We start from the raw sequence: 18,055 nt of genomic DNA, 5'->3' as shown, positions 1-18,055 counted from the left end.
TGGAAATGAGATGTCTGAGGACAATATGTGGCGTGAGGTGATTTGATCGAGTAAGTAATGAAAGGGTAAGAGAGATGTGTGGTGATAAAAAAAAGTGTGATTGAGAGAGCAGAAGAGGGTGTATTGAAATTGTTTGGTCGCATGGAGAGAATGAGTGAGGAAAGATTGACAAAGAGGATATATGTGTCGGAGGTAGAGGGAAGGAGGAGAAGCGGAAGACCAAATTGGAGGATGGAAGGCGTGCAAGGAATAGAGTGAATTGGAACGATGTGGTATGCCGGGGTCGACGTGCTGTCAATGGATTGAACCAGTGTATGTGAAGCGTCTGGGGTAAACCATGGAAAGTTTTGTGGGGCCTGGATGTGGAAAGGGAGGTGTGGTTTCGGTGCATTACACCTGACAGCTAGGGACTGAGTGTGAACTAACGTAGCTTTTTTTAGTCTTTTCTTAGCCCTACCTCCGTGGAGGGTGGATGTTATTTTCATGTGTGGCGGGGTGACAAAGGAAATGGATGAAGGATGCAAGTATGAATATGTACATGGGTATATATGTATATGTCTGTGTATGTATATGTATGTATACGTTGAAATGTATAGGTATGTACATGTGCGTGTATGGGCGTTTATGTATATACATGTCTATGTGGGTAGGTTGGGCCATTCTTTCGTCTGTTTCCTTGCGCTACCTAGCTAACGCTGGAAACAGCGACTAAGTATAACAATATATTAAAAGAAATATATATATATATATATATATATATATATATATATATATATATATATATATATATATATATATATATATATACATATATATATTTTTTTTTTTTAATTTTCCAAAAGAAGGAACAGAGAATTGGGCCAGGTGAGGGTAGTCCCTCAAAGGCCCAGTCATCTGTTCTTAACGCTACCTCGCTAATGCGGGAAATGGCGAATAGTGTGAAAAAAAAGAAATATATATATATATATATATATATATATATATATATATATATATATATATATATATATATATATATGTGTGTGTGTGTGTGTGTGTGAGTGTGTGTGACGAGCGGCGGCTAATGTAAGGATATAAGGTTTTATTCAAAAGGGATGATGTATATGACGCATAGACCAGGTGTTCCCAATGCATATCTAGATACACAGGTGTGCTGGTGAATGGTGACGGTGATGACCAGGGTTTAAATATGCCAGTGGGCAAGGTAGTGCACCAGTCGACCCAACGACAGCAAGTCACCATGCGTGCCCAGCTCTTCGCAATTCTCTTTGGTGTGGCACTTCTCCACTCAGTCACCGGTCTCCAACCACAGGTAAGCTCTAGCTTAAACGTTTATAAGCTTTATTTGCGAATAAGCTCAATTTCGAAATTATTAACGACTATGAATCAACCCTTTTTGTCCCCAAAATTGAGACTAACAAATTTGCAGCTCACATACCACCGTAGAACAGTGACGAAGATTACGTTTGTGTCATTACTTGACCCTGACACGGCCTCTTGTATCAATATATATATATATATATATATATATATATATATCAGAATCACCCCGAATGGTTTTAACCTTAATTCTTGAACAGTGAGTCAGTGGTGAATTTGGAACAATCTCTTTTCACGTTAATCAAGGTACAAAGAACGTTATTCGTGAACTGTGAATAGAGATTCATATGGTACAACTGATGATCGAAAGAATTTTTTTTTCACCGTTACATTATAACACGCCCATTGAGAAAGAAGATTCTCTCGAGATTTGCATTATATGTACAGAACTTGTTTTATAAAAAGAAGTTTACAAGAATAATATGTTTAACTGAAGTATTAGATACAACAGATTGACAGTCTACAAAAACACCCTATTTAAGATGTTTACAGAATTCACATCAGCTACACAATATGTGAATATTTACGTCAGGAAGTCCTAAAATCAATATTTTCTGTTTTGTTTCAGGATGAGCAGCAAAACGATGAAGAGATGAGTAAGTTGGGAAATGAATGTTCCGATCAGACTTTCTTCTCTGGCGTTGTGCACATGTTAAACCTACCATGTTCTCTGTTCTGTTACAATTACTACCACATTTAACGTTACCATACCTGCCTCACCTTGTGTTACCATCCATATAACTTCCTACCTCACCAGCCCTACCACTCCCTGCCTAACCATCCCCGCTATCTCCTACACAACCATTCATACCACATTTTTACCTAAGCATCCGTATCTCTTCCTACCTTACCACTCCTGCTACCCTATCCACTTTCTAGTCCATTTCAGTTTTATTCCGCTCATGCTAGAAGTTATTCCCCTTCGCCATGTCTCGACGATACGTCTTCTTCTTCTACCCAGTTCTTTCAAGTTTTAGCTTGTATATCTACAAGTCAGGTCTTGTTCCATCCAAGTTATCAGCCTATGTTCCCCACACCCACAGACAGTGTGTAATATCCACAGGAGAATATGTGATGTTGCTGTTCTTCACAACGAATCTCTGAAGTTTATATGATATTCCATCCCATGTTATTCTTCCATAAGAAGTCTTATGCTGTGGTGTTTAATATGGAATCACGTTTTCTATCTATGTTCAGAGCTTGTTCATTATAATTGGTTCCTTCTTATCAGTCAGACTCTAATCCCCAGCATCACTTGAGCCTTTTAACCCGTCAAGTGATATCTAAAACCAACAAAACGACATATATGTTTCTGCATCATTCACGTCTGATGTCTCGCGTGAAAATCTGTTTCTTCAGCATCAAGTTCTGTTTCCCTGTATCACTATAGACGTCGCAGAACTCATACATCACTGGCCAAGACCACATTAATGCTTATTGGGTCTTGTATTCTCTTCCACCACAGTCGGACAACAGCGCTTCTGGTTCCATACGACACTGAACTTAGTGTGTGAGTATTGGTATCAGAGTCCAAACTTGTATAGAATATAAGGACACACACACACACACACACACACACACACACACACACACACACACACACACACACACACACACACACACACACACACATGTGTACTTGTAGGAAGAGAGGAAAGTGATTGGTTCTCAGTGAATGTAGATTTGCGGCAGGGGTGTGTGATGTCTCCATGGTTGTTTACTTTGTCTATGGGTGAGGTTGTTAAGGAGGTGAATTCAAGAGTTTTGGAAAGAGGGGCAAGTATGCAGTCTGTTTTGGATGAGAGAGCCTGGGAAGTGAGTCAGTTGTTGTTCGCTGATGATACAGCGCTGGTGGCTAATTCGTGTGAGAAACTGCAGAAGCTGGTGACTGAGTTTGGTAAAGTGTGTGAAAGAAGAAAGCTGAGAGTAAATGTGAATAAGAGCCTGGTTATTAGGTACAGTAGGGTTGAGGGACAAGTAAATTGGGAGGTGAGATTGAAAGGAGAAAAACTGAAGGAATTGTTTTGTTTTAGATATCTGGGAGTGGATTTGGCAGCGGATGGAACCCTGGAAGCGGAAGTGAATCATAGGGTTAGAGAGGGGGCGAAAGTTTTGGGAGCGTCGAAGAATGTGTGGAAGTCGAGAACATTATTTCGGAAAGCAAAAATGGGTATGTTTGAAGGAATAGTGGTTCCACCAATGTTATATGGTTGCGAGGTGTGGGCTATAGATACAGTTGTGCGGAGTAGGGTAGATGTGCTGGAAATGAGGTGTTTGTGGACAATATGTGGTGTGAGGTGGTTTGATCGAGTAAGTAATAATAGTGTAAGAGAGATGTGCGGTAATAAAAAGAGTGTGGTTGAGAGAGCTGAAGAGGGTGTTTTGAAATAGTTTGGTCACATGGAGAGAATGAGTGAGGAAAGATTGACCAAGAGGATCTATGCGTCAAAGGTGGAGGGAACGAGGAAAAGTGGGAGACCAAATTGGAGGTGGAAAGATGGAGTGAAAAAGATTTTGAGTGATCGGGGCCTGAACATGCAGGAGGGTGAAAGGCGTGCGAGAAATAGAGTGAATTGGAACGAAGTGGTATACCGGGGTCGATGTGCTGTCAATGGATTGAAGTAGGGCATGTGAAGCGTCTGGGGTAAACCATGGAAAGTTCTGTGGGGCCTGGATGTGGAAAGGGAGCTGTGGTTTCGGTGCACTATTACATGACAGCTAGAGACTGAGTGTGAACGAATGTGGGCTTTGTTGTCTTCCTAGCGCTACCTCGCGCACATGAGGGGGTAGGTGGTGTTATTTCATGTGTGGCGGGGTGGCGATGGGAATGAATAATGGCAGACAGTAGTATATTTATACATGTGTATATATGCATATGTCTGTGTGTGTATATATATATATATGTATACGTTAAGATGTATAGGTATGTATATTTCTGTGTGTGGACGTGTATGTATATACATGTATATGTGGGTGTGCTGGGCCATTCTTTCGTCTGTTTCCTTGCGCTACCTCGCTAACGCGGGAGACAGCGACAAAGCAAAATAGATATATATATATATATATATATATATATATATATATATATATATATATATATATATATATATATATATATATATATTCTTTCATACTATTTGCCATTTCCCGCATTAGCGAGGTAGCGTTAAGAACAGAGGACTGGGCCTTTGAGGGAATATCCTCACCTGGCCCCCTTCTCTGTTCCTTGTTTTGGAAAATCTAAAAAAAAAAAAACAGAAAAAAATGTCTGGGAGCAGGTGTCCTCTAAAGCACATAGAATTGAATGCAACAGCATATTTAGAGTTATCAATTTTTATTTCATTTTCTCTAATTTCTTGAATAATATTCTAGCATTAGGTTGGTGCTCATGCACCATATGTCCAAAATCATCTATTTCATTTCAGTCAAGCTTTCTCCTTCACAGAGACATCATCAGGGATCTACTACAATGAAAAATACACGAGAAACTGCGTCCAAAAATTTGGATATGAAACGTAAAACGCAAACATGTAAATTGGAGACAAACTCGGAAATACCACAATACACAGAACATAGAAAGTATTGTTTTGTGGTTTTTCCAAATCTATTTCTTATATACATGTTATTAGCGTTTGACATTTGATATCCAACTATTCTGACGCAGTTGTTTTTCTCTTCTTAGTAAATTCCTTATGTCTCTGTGAACGCGAAAGCTTGACGAATATAATATAGATCATTTTGGGCAGTTGGTGTCCTCCAGCAAATGAAGGGAATGTCCGATGGCTTTCACCTTATATACTCTCCTATCGCGACATGACGAGATATCATGAGTTATACCTTAATATATTCATATCTATCATGTATTTTTACCATATCTTCTAAATGATGATTTGCTTGATATTATACGAGTATTAAATGAATCAATATTACATTCTAGGATATCATGTGAGATCGTGAGAGTACGAATAATGATACAATGGAGAGTTTCCATATAATGGTGTGTTTACTCACGTTCTTCTTTGAGACAATGACCAATGTTCTTATTCTGTTATCCTCCGGCAGGTAGAAGAATCTCCAGCTTCCTTAACGACCCAGGTAAGTTTCTCTATACACTCCATATTTCTGTCGTGGGATATATAATTCATCACTGATTCCTGCGTTAACGAGGTACCGCCAGGAATAGACGAAAAAGGCCACATCCGCTCGCATTCTTCCTCCTCACTCTCTTGTGTAATGTACCGAAACCACTGCTCCCAGTCCACAACCAGACATCACTAACCTTTCTATAGTTTACCCCAGACCTTCACATACTCTGATTCAGTCCATACAATACTTCGACCTCTGTATACCGCATCCTTCCAATTCACACTGACAGGTGCGCACTTTTCATCCTCCTGCATGTTCAGGTCCCCATTGCTCAAAACATTTTTCACACCATCCTTCCATCTCCAATTTTGTCTCCCCAATTCTCTTTGTTCCCTCCACCTCTGACACACACATCCTCTTTGTCAAACTTTCCTCACTCATTTTCCCCATATGTCCAAACCATTTCGGCACCTCCTGTTCAGCTCTCTCAGCTACACTCTTTTTTTTTTTTTTAACCAAACCTCTCTCCAACCCTTTCATTTCTTATTCGATCAAACCACCTCACACCATATATTGTCCTCAAGCATTTCGTTCGCCAACACATCCACCTTCCTCCACACAGTCTTATCTATATCTTATGCCTCGCATCCATATAATATTCCTGGGACTATCATCCCTTCAATTATCCCAGTTAGTGCCCTCCCAGAAAACGTTTTCTATGTTCAAGCATTCTTCAGCTCTCCCAGTACCATCGCACCCTCACCCACCCAACCCAATGCCTCATCTCTGCTTTCATATCCAATCCTAGGTATATAGAATACTTCACTTTCTTCCATTCTTCTCCATCTACACTCACACCCTCATCGGTTAACATTCCTAGCCATAACCAGTGTCCCCTCAGTCCTGGATAAGATACCGACCAGTGTTCCAGGTGACTCCTCATGGTATATACAAACTCTTTGCGGAAAGAAGCAGATGTAATCTTATGCTAAATCGCACCACACTGTCATCTTATATTCATACGGTGTATCATGTAATGATAAGTGTAATCATTGTATGATTTATAAGTGTCAATTTCACTGTCTTATGTATGGTGGAATGGTACACTCCCTTGGGTAATGATTATTAGTATCTTAAGTGTCTTCGATGTTTCTTATTTCAATATTTGCTATCACCAGATGTAACTAATATTCAAAAGAGGAATTCAGTAAAGCAGGACTCGGTTTGCAGTAAACATATCTATATATATCTTCAATTAAATTCTTTCATTACATTTCCTATGAATTTCATTATATATATATATATAATAGTACAGGAGATATGGAGACAGTCATCTCTTGTTAGTTTACCAGTAAGATATTTGTGTCTAACCGTAAGATGGTCGCAGTGCTCATACACAGATCTCTCTCGGCAGCCACCAACACGACCGGCTCTGAGTTCATCGTGAGCCTCCTGCAAGCTGTGTGTAATCTCAGCAGAAGCGGGTTAGAATGGGCCAGCCTTATGTGTAAGTTGTATATCTTTGAATGTGAGTTGGCTGTTCTTGAGCGTGAGTTGTCCCCTCTCTAGTATGAGTTGTGTCCTCTTTACAGTGAGTTGTGCACTCCTGAGTGTGATTTAGCAATGCTCAAGTGTTAAATGTCCACTCTCAAGTGTGGCCTACCCACTCGCGAGGGTGACTTATCCACACTTTAAGTCTGAGTCTTCTAACCTGAGGTTTGCATTGTCTTTTCTCAAGTGTGAGTAGTTCATTCCCGAGTGTGAGTTGTCCATTCTTTATTGTGAGTTATTTTCTCTTGGGTATTTGTTTTCCATCCTCAAGTATGAGTTATACGCTTTTGAGATGAGGCGTTCAGGTTCAAGTGTAAATTGTAAACCCTAAATTGTGAGTCGTGAGTTTTAAGGACGAGGTATCCACCCTAAGATATGAGTTGCCCATCTTCAAGTGTGAGTTTTCGTCTCTTGAGTATGAGTTTTCCACCGGCAACTGCGAACTGCCCTGTCTCGTGAATGTGATGCTTACCGTTAAACTATGATTATCCTCTTTCAGGTTTGAGTTGTACATCATTAAGTGTGACTCGACCACTTTTGAGAGTGAGGTGTCTATCATGAGTTATTCGTCTCGACTGTGACTTGTTTAACATGAGCATGAGCTGCCTAACCTTTAAGTATATATTGTCTCACCATACGAAAGACTGGCTAACCTCAAGTATCACTTACCCACCTCGAGCTTATTAGCCTCAAGTACCAACTCTACCACGAGTGTGAGTTACTCCTGTAATAGGTCCAGGCCAATCACTCTTTTCCTTTATGTGTGCGTTGGGCATCGCCAGTTCTGAACAGCTGATGATCCTTTGAACATCATAAAGAGGAAAGTTATGGAGAAGGGCTTTTCCTTTAAACTCGAGAGAGAGAGAGAGAGAGAAGAGAGAGAGAGAGAGAGAGAGAGAGAGAGAGAGAGAGAGAGAGAGAGAGAGAGAGAGAGAGAGAGAGAGAGAGAGAGAGAGAGAGAGAGAGAGAGAGAGAGAGAGAGAGAGAGAGGTTAACAATTTCCTAATAACCTTAAGATGTTCTTTAAAAGCACCAATTTAACAAGCCTTATAATATTTGGCTTCATCTTTGAAGCGGAAATGGAACTGCCACTCACGGAGGGACGTCAGTCACACCAGATGCCCAAGAATTTACTAAGATTCCGTAAGTTTTAAGCCTTCATCAAGTCCTTACCTTTTGAGGTAGTTAGTATTAGATTCCCCAGAGCTCTGGTGCCATAGTCAAACCTGGTTACCGACAGATTGTTCCCGTCAACCATTCAGTAATCTTAAGCATTATCTTATTTTACTGCTGGAATGAAAACATTTTTTTTTGAGGTACACAGCTCCTTGTGTTTCCATAATGGCTGTAACTGAGGTACATGTTTCATGTACGAAGACAGGAAGGTAGAACTCTTTATATTCTACCTAGATTGCCGATTATAAATGATGATTCAGTTTATCTTGTCACACAAAAATAGTATTGAAAATCAGCTATTTTGTGCATTTTCTCCTCCAAATCTCCAACACGAAGGATTGTATTCTAATAATTTCGTTTCAGTTTCAAGATTTGAAATACAATTCAGCAATGATAACATTAAATGTATAAGATTTAGGATATAAACTATAGTTCATCTTCCTAATGTCTTTTATATTCAGCCATTTTATGTCTACTCTTTGATACATCAACTATTGTTCACCATACTATTGTACACCACTTGCTGGCAGCCAAGATTTTTGGCGTCCTGCCCTTGTATAACAATTATTGTTAACTCTGCCCATGTATATCATCATCCATGGATACTTATGGCTTGAGAATACCAAGAATTGTTAATCATGCTTTAGCAAGTTAACTGTTAATAGTAAACACAGCTTTTATGCCAAGTAGACTTAACTTTACTTGGTAAGGAATCGCTCACGAATGGAAGACCTATTGATCACGATCTCTCAACAGTAAGAGGCAAGGCGTATGACACTGACTCAACGTATACAGAAGAGGAATCTACAGACATGCAGCCAACGACAGATTTCTCCACTGCTGACTAGAGCTACAACGACAAAGGTTCTCATTCGTACTTCAGTGGGGGTAAATACAGAGGATCTAGGAATATCGTTGTCTGTTTGAATAGTTATCTGATTCCAATTTCCTTTCTAATGTAACCAGGCTGTTGCCTTACAGTATATATTTCTAGATAGGATTTCTCTGGTTTTTAGTCTAACGCGACTATTAAGATCAGAGGGGACATCTACATGACTTGTTCTACAGAGCTTGGCCCTTTCCACGTACGAAAATTTCAGTTTGAATTGTTACGAATTAATTTGGGCATCCGTTCGCGTGCTAATATTTACTAGCCTTGATTGCAATGTTTATTGGCCCTACTTACCATCTTTAAGTTCCCTCCTTTAACTTTCGTACATATTGTGGGATACGTACCTGTATCGTTTGTAGATATGATCATTCAGGATCACACTTAAATGTGGTATTACACAGAGGTCTTATCATTCCCTCACCTGGTGTAAAGTATTCAGCACCACCATTACTACTACTGATGATGATAATAGTAATAATAATAACAATAATAATGATAATAATAATAATGATAATGATAATAGTAATAATAATGATAAAAATAATAATAATTATAATAATAATGATAATAATAATGATAATAATAATAATAATAATAATAATAATAATAATGATAATGATAATGATAATAATAATGATAATAATAACAATAATAATGATAATAATGATAATAATAATAATAATAGTTGAGATGTATAGGTATGTATATATGTGTGTGTGTGTACGTGTATGTATATACATGTGTATGCGGGTGGGTTGGGCCATTCTTTCGCCTGTTTTTCTTGCGCTACCTCGCTAACGCAGGAGACAGCGACAAAGTATAATAAAGAAATGAAAATAAAATTAATAACAATAGTAATAATAATGTTAATAATGATAATAGTAATGAAAATAATTAGGATTGGTATATTGCATTTAGGCAGCCGTTCGGCTGCAAGTATAGAGTTCATATACAAAGAAGTGGGGTGGAGGTTCATTTATATATATATATATATATATATATATATATATATATATATATATATATATATATATATATATATATATATATTACAGAGGTATAAGTTTGTTGAGTATTCCTGGTAAATTATATGGGAGGGTATTGATTGAGAGGGTGAAGGCATGTACAGAGCATCAGATTGGGGAAGAGCAGTGCGGTTTCAGAAGTGGTAGAGGATGTGTGGATCAGGTGTTTGCTTTGAAGAATGTATGTGAGAAATACTTAGAAAAGCAAATGGATTTGTATGTAGCATTTATGGATCTGGAGAAGGCATATGATAGAGTTGATAGAGATGCTCTGTGGAAGGTATTAAGAATATATGGTGTGGGAGGCAAGTTGTTAGAAGCAGTGAAAAGTTTTTATCGAGGATGTAAGGCATGTGTACGTGTAGGAAGAGAGGAAAGTGATTGGTTCTCAGTGAATGTAGGTTTGCGGCAGGGGTGTGTGATGTCTCCATGGTTGTTTAATTTGTTTATGGATGGGGTTGTAAAGGAGGTAAATGCAAGAGTCCTGGAAAGAGGGGCAAGTATGAAGTCTGTTGGGGATGAGAGAGCTTGGGAAGTGAGTCAGTTGTTGTTCGCTGATGATACAGCGCTGGTGGCTGATTCATGTGAGAAACTGCAGAAGCTGGTGACTGAGTTTGGTAAAGTGTGTGGAAGAAGAAAGTTGAGAGTAAATGTGAATAAGAGCAAGGTTATTAGGTACAGTAGGGGTGAGGGTCAAGTCAATTGGGAGGTGAGTTTGAATGGAGAAAAACTGGAGGAAGTGAAGTGCTTTAGATATCTGGGAGTGGATCTGTCAGCGGATGGAACCATGGAAGCGGAAGTGGATCATAGGGTGGGGGAGGGGGCGAAAATTTTGGGAGCCTTGAAAAATGTGTGGAAGTCGAGAACATTATCTCGGAAAGCAAAAATGGGTATGTTTGAGGGAATAGTGGTTCCAACAATGCTGTATGGTTGCGAGGCGTGGGCTATGGATAGAGATGTGCGCAGGAGGATGGATGTGCTGGAAATGAGATGTTTGAGGACAATGTGTGGTGTGAGGTGGTTTGATCGAGTAAGTAACGTAAGGGTAAGAGAGATGTGTGGAAATAAAAAGAGCGTGGTTGAGAGAGCAGAAGAGGGTGTTTTGAAATGGTTTGGGCACATGGAGAGAATGAGTGAGGAGAGATTGACCAAGAGGATATATGTGTCGGAGGTGGAGGGAACGAGGAGAAGAGGGAGACCAAATTGGAGGTGGAAAGATGGAGTGAAAAAGATTTTGTGTGATCGGGGCCTGAACATGCAGGAGGGTGAAAGGAGGGCAAGTATATATATATATATATGAAGTGCATGATACAATGGATGAGTGAGTCAGTACAATCTACGTATTGCAGTGTAGTTAATTGTTAATTGTATATTAAACTCGAACAAGAAGCCACGAGAGGCCGAATCTAATATGCTTTTCTAATGTCCCTCACAGGTTGGAAACCGCATTTGACCAGCTTTGACTCCCATCCGTCTAGACTATAATATTTTCTTCCTAATAATTAACCTCCATCATACTGACCTCTCAACTCCTCCCTCCACGTGAACTCCATCTTGTTAATCTTCCAGTTTTACCTCTGCGTAATGAGCTCCATATATACTCTCAGATCCATCTATCTAATAGCTAAGCAATGGCTTGTCTGACATTTGAATTTCTCCCATTCTGTCTTCGGATGCTGTCCATCTGGACCACACCAGTCAAATATTTTTACCACCCTTGGTCAAACTTCTCAGCTCTGTCCATCTGAGTAATCTGTGAGCTCCTTCAATTCATCTGTCCTACGGAACCCCACCTAGTGCACTTTTGAATTCAACCTTATCTTCAAGCTCCGTCTTTCTGACCAAAAAAGGCTCCAACCCACCTGAGTCTTGAGTTCATTCCAGCTTTCCTTGAGGTTCGACCTTAGTTCCAGCAACTGCCTCAAGAATTTTCTCAACGACAGTGAAAATGTTATGATTACTTGATGGAAATCTTTCAAATGGAATAATTGGAGCAACGCAATGAATGAATATCTAATCAATCATTAAAGCAGCAATATCATAATGAAGGACTATCTTTTCTCCTATCTATATTAACAAGAGTAATCAATCAATATGTATATAGACAAATGAATCGGAAATAAGTGTTATTAATGAACCAATGTGAATATTTACTACCATCAGTCTAGTAATGAGGATCTTGATATCAAAGTACAGCTATTTCCCTTGTAAGACTTACATTAAGTTATATTTGACAACATGAAATTCAAACAGAGGCCTTAAGGATCTAGAAGTGCCAACACTTGCGAAGGAATTCCATTCGACTACCTCTTCTCCATTACTGACCATCATGTTTACTAAGGACTGAGTTACCACGAAACACATCTTTACTATATTTTTGATAAACCTGATTCCATATCTCCCTTGATAATGGGATCTTCCTTTTAGTCACAATAAATGCATTTTCACTTTATCATCATACCATCATCTTAACTAAATCCTTAATAGCACTGATCCTTAATCTGGCCCCTGGGGGTCAGGTTTAAGCTGCCTTCTTTACATCTTCATCATTGCAACCTCATTACCACCGGCCTCTTCCCTGGCTCCTGCTGGTCAGTTCAAAGCCATCTCTGCTACAACTGCCTCTTCACTACACTGCCTCTTCATTACAACTCCGAATTATTGGCCTTATCTTCCCTATAGTCTCTTCTTCACTATACCCGCTACACCCCTGACAACCATCTGTGGGTCAGATTTAAGGCCACCTTCGATATATCCACACCTTCATCTTTTAATACAACACCAACATTTTTCAGTGATGATAAGTGTTGACATGCAATGACTAGGGTTGGTTAAGAGGATTTGGTTAAATTGTTGTACTGATTGCTGGAAATTGTGTGACTGGCTTTTTTTTCCCTGAGTGTATTAAACGAATATGATAAGATGATTGTTAAATGAGGGCATAGTATCCAAAGACGAAATGTGATAATCATGATTAGCTTTTTCTCAATGGTAGATTTGTCCTGTGTAACAAAAAATTTGTTTCTTGACGTCTGACAAAGAATGTCAGGGGAAATGATATCTGTATATTGTGACAAGGCGCTACTGTCTGTCCGTTCCCTGTCTATAAACACAGGGAAGATGTAGTCAGTAACACAATGGGCCAACTCCCATACACAGTTGCTAATGATTCATTATTTCATTGACAGAATAGAAGCTCCTAGTTACTGGGGTGAAATATATTTTTAGAAAATATTCTGTTGTTGGACGGGATGGATGTATATAGGTGAATGGGAAGTTTGAAGAGGGAAAATAATGGGGAGTGATTGTACCACTAAACAATGCCCTTCGCTGCTCAGGGTGTAGTGGCCAGGGAGGGTGTAATGGCAACGGAGGGGGGAGAGAGAGAGAGAGAGAGAGAGAGAGAGAGAGAGAGAGAGAGAGAGAGAGAGATTGCATGATGAAAACCTGTGGACCTTTTCCCCTATACAGTAAGACAAAATTTTGTCACATGGGCTAACTAAGTGAAGTTTATGAAAATTTGTGTACTCACCTAAGTTACTATCCTTGTTGAATAATGAGAAACTGTTAAGGCTATTAACCAATGGTGGTCTAAAGGGATGCTGGGAAATCACATTTACGCACGCGTTATCTTTTGTATATAAAACTACTCAATGGCTGGTACCTTCGCTTGGCTCTCAACTTTATACATGTAAAGAAACATCTCTAAACATCTCCAGAATTTTCACCAGGTGAGAAAAGAGACAAAAAAGAGAATCAACTTCATTAAGCACAATAAAAAGGGAAATGTATGTAAAATTTAATAAAGTAATACAAAGACATGCATGGACAGAGACAGGTGCGAGCTAAACTAAGCAGAGATGTAGGAAAATCAGAGAATAGTAGACCAACAGCAAACAAAATATAATGCAAGAAACACTGGCCAATGATAACGAAGGTAAACATTAAAGAACTGACCAATGAGAACCCAGTCTCTGTTGACGACGAAATCCCAGGCAGCGGTGAAGAGCACCTCGATTAGGAAGCCGTGGAGGCCATAGATGTAGAGACGCAGCCACACGCTCACTTCTGGCTCTGGAAGGACGGCGTACCGACTCATCTTGCTGCTTCTGGCAACTCTCCAAGTGCTTGAAGTTAATGGCCCACCACACACACACACAAACACAAGTGCCGAGCTTCTAAGTTGTGAAGGGTGATGGTCCACCGCAAACAAGTACTCGGTTTGGGCTTTTACATTCCAGAGGATGATGTCTTACCACACACACGTTCTCAATTCTTGGCTTCTACGCTCCTTAGATCTCTAAACACACTGGGTAGCGAGTCCCACAGTTCCTGAGAACGGTTGTCTACAAGGAAAGGTACTTAGTGCCACGTTTCCAAGCTCCTGAGAATGAGGGTCTCTAAGTTTTTATGGATGATGGTTCTCCACACATTCGTACTTTATACCGAGTACTCAGAGTTCTTAGGGGTGATGAACTGTCACTAACACACGATGCCAGACTCTAAAGTCTTTGATGAATGTGGCCCGTATATTCGGCGCTGGATTTCCAGGTTCCTGTACTAACTAGTCCTCGTGGCTCTCTTCCAAGTCCATCCGCTGGAAATGATCCAATTCCTAATTTCTCTCCTCGAAAACCCTTACTAAATTCACTATTCACGACGGCAACTCTTAAGATCTTTATGTTTTTGTTGGTCTTTCTTGGTTCCTTGCTCTGCGCTTCAAGTTAGTTTTTCTTGCTCTCGCACTTGCGTTCTCATTTCAAAGGATCTTAAGCTTCTACTGCAGTAACACCACAACAAACGTCCTTACTTCATGTGTTAAGCGTTCCTAATGTTGCCGTCGTAGCTGGCGGGTTTCCAGATTCCAGATGCTCCCGTACACCCAGGACGCACGTCCTATTCTCCAAGAATTACCATTCACTTCTTATCCGTCGTAGAACATAGACACACACGTGCACTTTTCTCCTTTCTGGAAAGGAAGAAGTAAGATTAGTGGAGGATAAAGATGTAAATACTTTAGATAATTCTGTCATGAAAGATTTAGAATACTGGAAAATAGACTGACTCGAATTGAGAAAACGAAATTAGTTATAAATACTTCTCCAGGACGTAAAACTGATTCAGAAGATATTTCTCCAAGCAGCAAAACTGACCTGGGAGATATGCTAAGGAAACAAATATCCATAATCTATTCAGTTCCGTTTTCGGGAACCGAGAGAAACTGCTTAATCCTGGAATGTCTCTTCAGGAGTAATCGGAAGGAAGCCTAACTTTTTTTGAATGGATCTCTGACAAGTTATTCGGCCGCGTTCCAAGAGCGCTTGGCTGAGTTCCATACGGCATCGTGCAGCGATATATCACACAGGGAACGAAGAATTAATTGGAGGCAACACTCAGCAGAAACGGGAATCCGTTGGAAGATGTTATAGGAATTGGTGTTGTCTTCGCGACTTTTGTTAACTCGTTGGTATCACCTCCGTGTCTGCTGCCAATATTGCAGCTGTTCATATTTCCGATACTCCTGCTGCTCCTGCAAGTTACTGCAGCTGATTATCGTTACAGTAGCTGCCGTTGCAGAAGTGCTGTCATTTCTACCAGTACTACTTCTAGAATCATTAAAGCAACGACAATTATAACGCAAATGCAACAGCTACTGGCACTGTTACCATTTACCATCAGGACTTATGTTACTACTGAATGACTATTATTATTACCATCAATTAGACATCACTGAGCTCCATCACTTCTTGAAATACCACTGCCAGTGATGCTAACGTTGCTTGCTACGGTTGGGACAGACGCGAAGCATGAATCCAATTTGGAAAATTATGGCCCGTGTGGAGGACTCTGGCAAAAATATTTCGACAAAATTACGATTTATGACTTGAGAACGATCTCGCTTTTCATACCTTCTGATGGCCTGAAACTGCTTCTCAAAGATCAAAGATATTCCAGGAAGTACGCAAAACAAATCGACATACACGAAGCACTAATCTGGTAATTGAAAATTTATTGAATACATATTACCCTTCCATTATCTCTGACAACATTTCTTTCATCTCTTTTCATTATCTTTCGTATTTTCGTTGGAGTTAGTTACTGTTTCTATGTCTTGTTCATTTTGTCTATGTCTGTGTGGTTGTATCTCTCCATCGAACAATATACGAGGGGAAAAGTTGGAGACAGTTGGTACTGAGAATAGCAGGCAACGTACTGTGTCAAGCAAGGGCGAGTAATGTTGTCCTTCACCTTTCAGCTTTCTCTTAGCTAGATCTAGATGTATATATTATATATATATATATATATATATATATAATATATATATATATATATATATATATATATATATATATATATATATATATATATATATATATTATATATATATGAAGTGCATGATACAATGGATGAGTGAGTCAGTACAATCTACATATTGCAGTGTAGTTAATTGTTAATTGTATATTAAACTCGAACAAGAAGCCACGAGAGGCCGAATCTAATATGCTTTTCTAATGTCCCTCACAGGTTGGAAACCGCATTTGACCAGCTTTGACTCCCATCCGTCTAGACTATAATTTTTTCTTCCTAACAATTAACCTCCATCATACTGACCTCTCAACTCCTCCCTCCACGTGAACTCCATCTTGTTAATCTTCCAGTTTTACCTCTGCGTAATGAGCTCCATATATACTCTCAGATCCATCTATCTAATAGCTAAGCAATGGCTTGTCTGACATTTGAATTTCTCCCATTCTGTCTTCGGATGCTGTCCATCTGGACCACACCAGTCAAATATTTTTACCACCCTTGGTCAAACTTCTCAGCTCTGTCCATCTGAGTAATCTGTGAGCTCCTTCAATTCATCTGTCCTACGGAACCCCACCTAGTGCACTTTTGAATTCAACCTTATCTTCAAGCTCCGTCTTTCTGACCAAAAAAGGCTCCAACCCACCTGAGTCTTGAGTTCATTCCAGCTTTCCTTGAGGTTCGACCTTAGTTCCAGCAACTGCCTCAAGAATTTTCCCAACGACAGTGAAAATGTTATGATTACTTGATGGAAATCTTTCAAATGGAATAATTGGAGCAACGCAATGAATGAATATCTAATCAATCATTAAAGCAGCAATATCATAATGAAGGACTATCTTTTCTCCTATCTATATTAACAAGAGTAATCAATCAATATGTATATAGACAAATGAATCGGAAATAAGTGTTATTAATGAACCAATGTGAATATTTACTACCATCAGTCTAGTAATGAGGATCTTGATATCAAAGTACAGCTATTTCCCTTGTAAGACTTACATTAAGTTATATTTGACAACATGAAATTCAAACAGAGGCCTTAAGGATCTAGAAGTGCCAACACTTGCGAAGGAATTCCATTCGACTACCTCTTCTCCATTACTGACCATCATGTTTACTAAGGACTGAGTTACCACGAAACACATCTTTACTATATTTTTGATAAACCTGATTCCATATCTCCCTTGATAATGGGATCTTCCTTTTAGTCACAATAAATGCATTTTCACTTTATCATCATACCATCATCTTAACTAAATCCTTAATAGCACTGATCCTTAATCTGGCCCCTGGGGGTCAGGTTTAAGCTGCCTTCTTTACATCTTCATCATTGCAACCTCATTACCACCGGCCTCTTCCCTGGCTCCTGCTGGTCAGTTCAAAGCCATCTCTGCTACAACTGCCTCTTCACTACACTGCATCTTCATTACAACTCCGAATTATTGGCCTTATCTTCCCTATAGTCTCTTCTTCACTATACCCGCTACACCCCTGACAACCATCTGTGGGTCAGATTTAAGGCCACCTTCGATATACCCACACCTTCATCTTTTAATACAAAACCAACATTTTTCAGTGATGATAAGTGTTGACATGCAATGACTAGGGTTGGTTAAGAGGATTTGGTTAAATTGTT

General features: G+C 39.5%; 2 protein-coding genes across 3 annotated transcripts in view; one reads left to right on the top strand and one right to left on the bottom strand.

The window, feature by feature from the left end:
- Positions 1–18,055, bottom strand: part of LOC139748721 (transmembrane protein 229B-like) — a 75,213-nt gene that overhangs the window by 25,040 nt on the left and 32,118 nt on the right. Inside the window, exon 2 of the mRNA XM_071662086.1 lies at positions 14,068–15,079. Coding sequence (XP_071518187.1) covers positions 14,068–14,209 — 142 coding nt within the window. The 5' untranslated portion in view covers positions 14,210–15,079. The remainder of the gene's footprint in view (positions 1–14,067; positions 15,080–18,055) is intronic.
- Positions 1,175–17,244, top strand: LOC139748726 (uncharacterized). Of its 2 annotated transcripts, none has more exons than XM_071662109.1 (8): positions 1,175–1,312; positions 1,949–1,976; positions 2,846–2,890; positions 5,443–5,475; positions 6,881–6,973; positions 8,092–8,160; positions 8,950–9,081; positions 16,636–17,244. In XM_071662109.1, the coding sequence occupies exons 1-7, from the start codon at positions 1,190–1,192 to the stop codon at positions 9,039–9,041; spliced, it is 483 nt and encodes a 160-aa protein (XP_071518210.1). In that variant the 5' UTR covers positions 1,175–1,189; the 3' UTR covers positions 9,042–9,081; positions 16,636–17,244. The 2 variants fall into 2 exon arrangements, with proteins under 2 accessions (XP_071518210.1, XP_071518199.1); XM_071662098.1 differs by lacking the exon at positions 16,636–17,244 and adding an exon at positions 11,546–12,154.

This window comes from Panulirus ornatus, chromosome 1 (genome assembly GCF_036320965.1).
Source record: "Panulirus ornatus isolate Po-2019 chromosome 1, ASM3632096v1, whole genome shotgun sequence".
Lineage (NCBI taxonomy): Eukaryota > Metazoa > Arthropoda > Malacostraca > Decapoda > Palinuridae > Panulirus > Panulirus ornatus.
The sequence above is the reverse complement of the archived record's forward strand: the minus strand, read 5'-3'. Positions and strand labels throughout refer to the sequence as shown.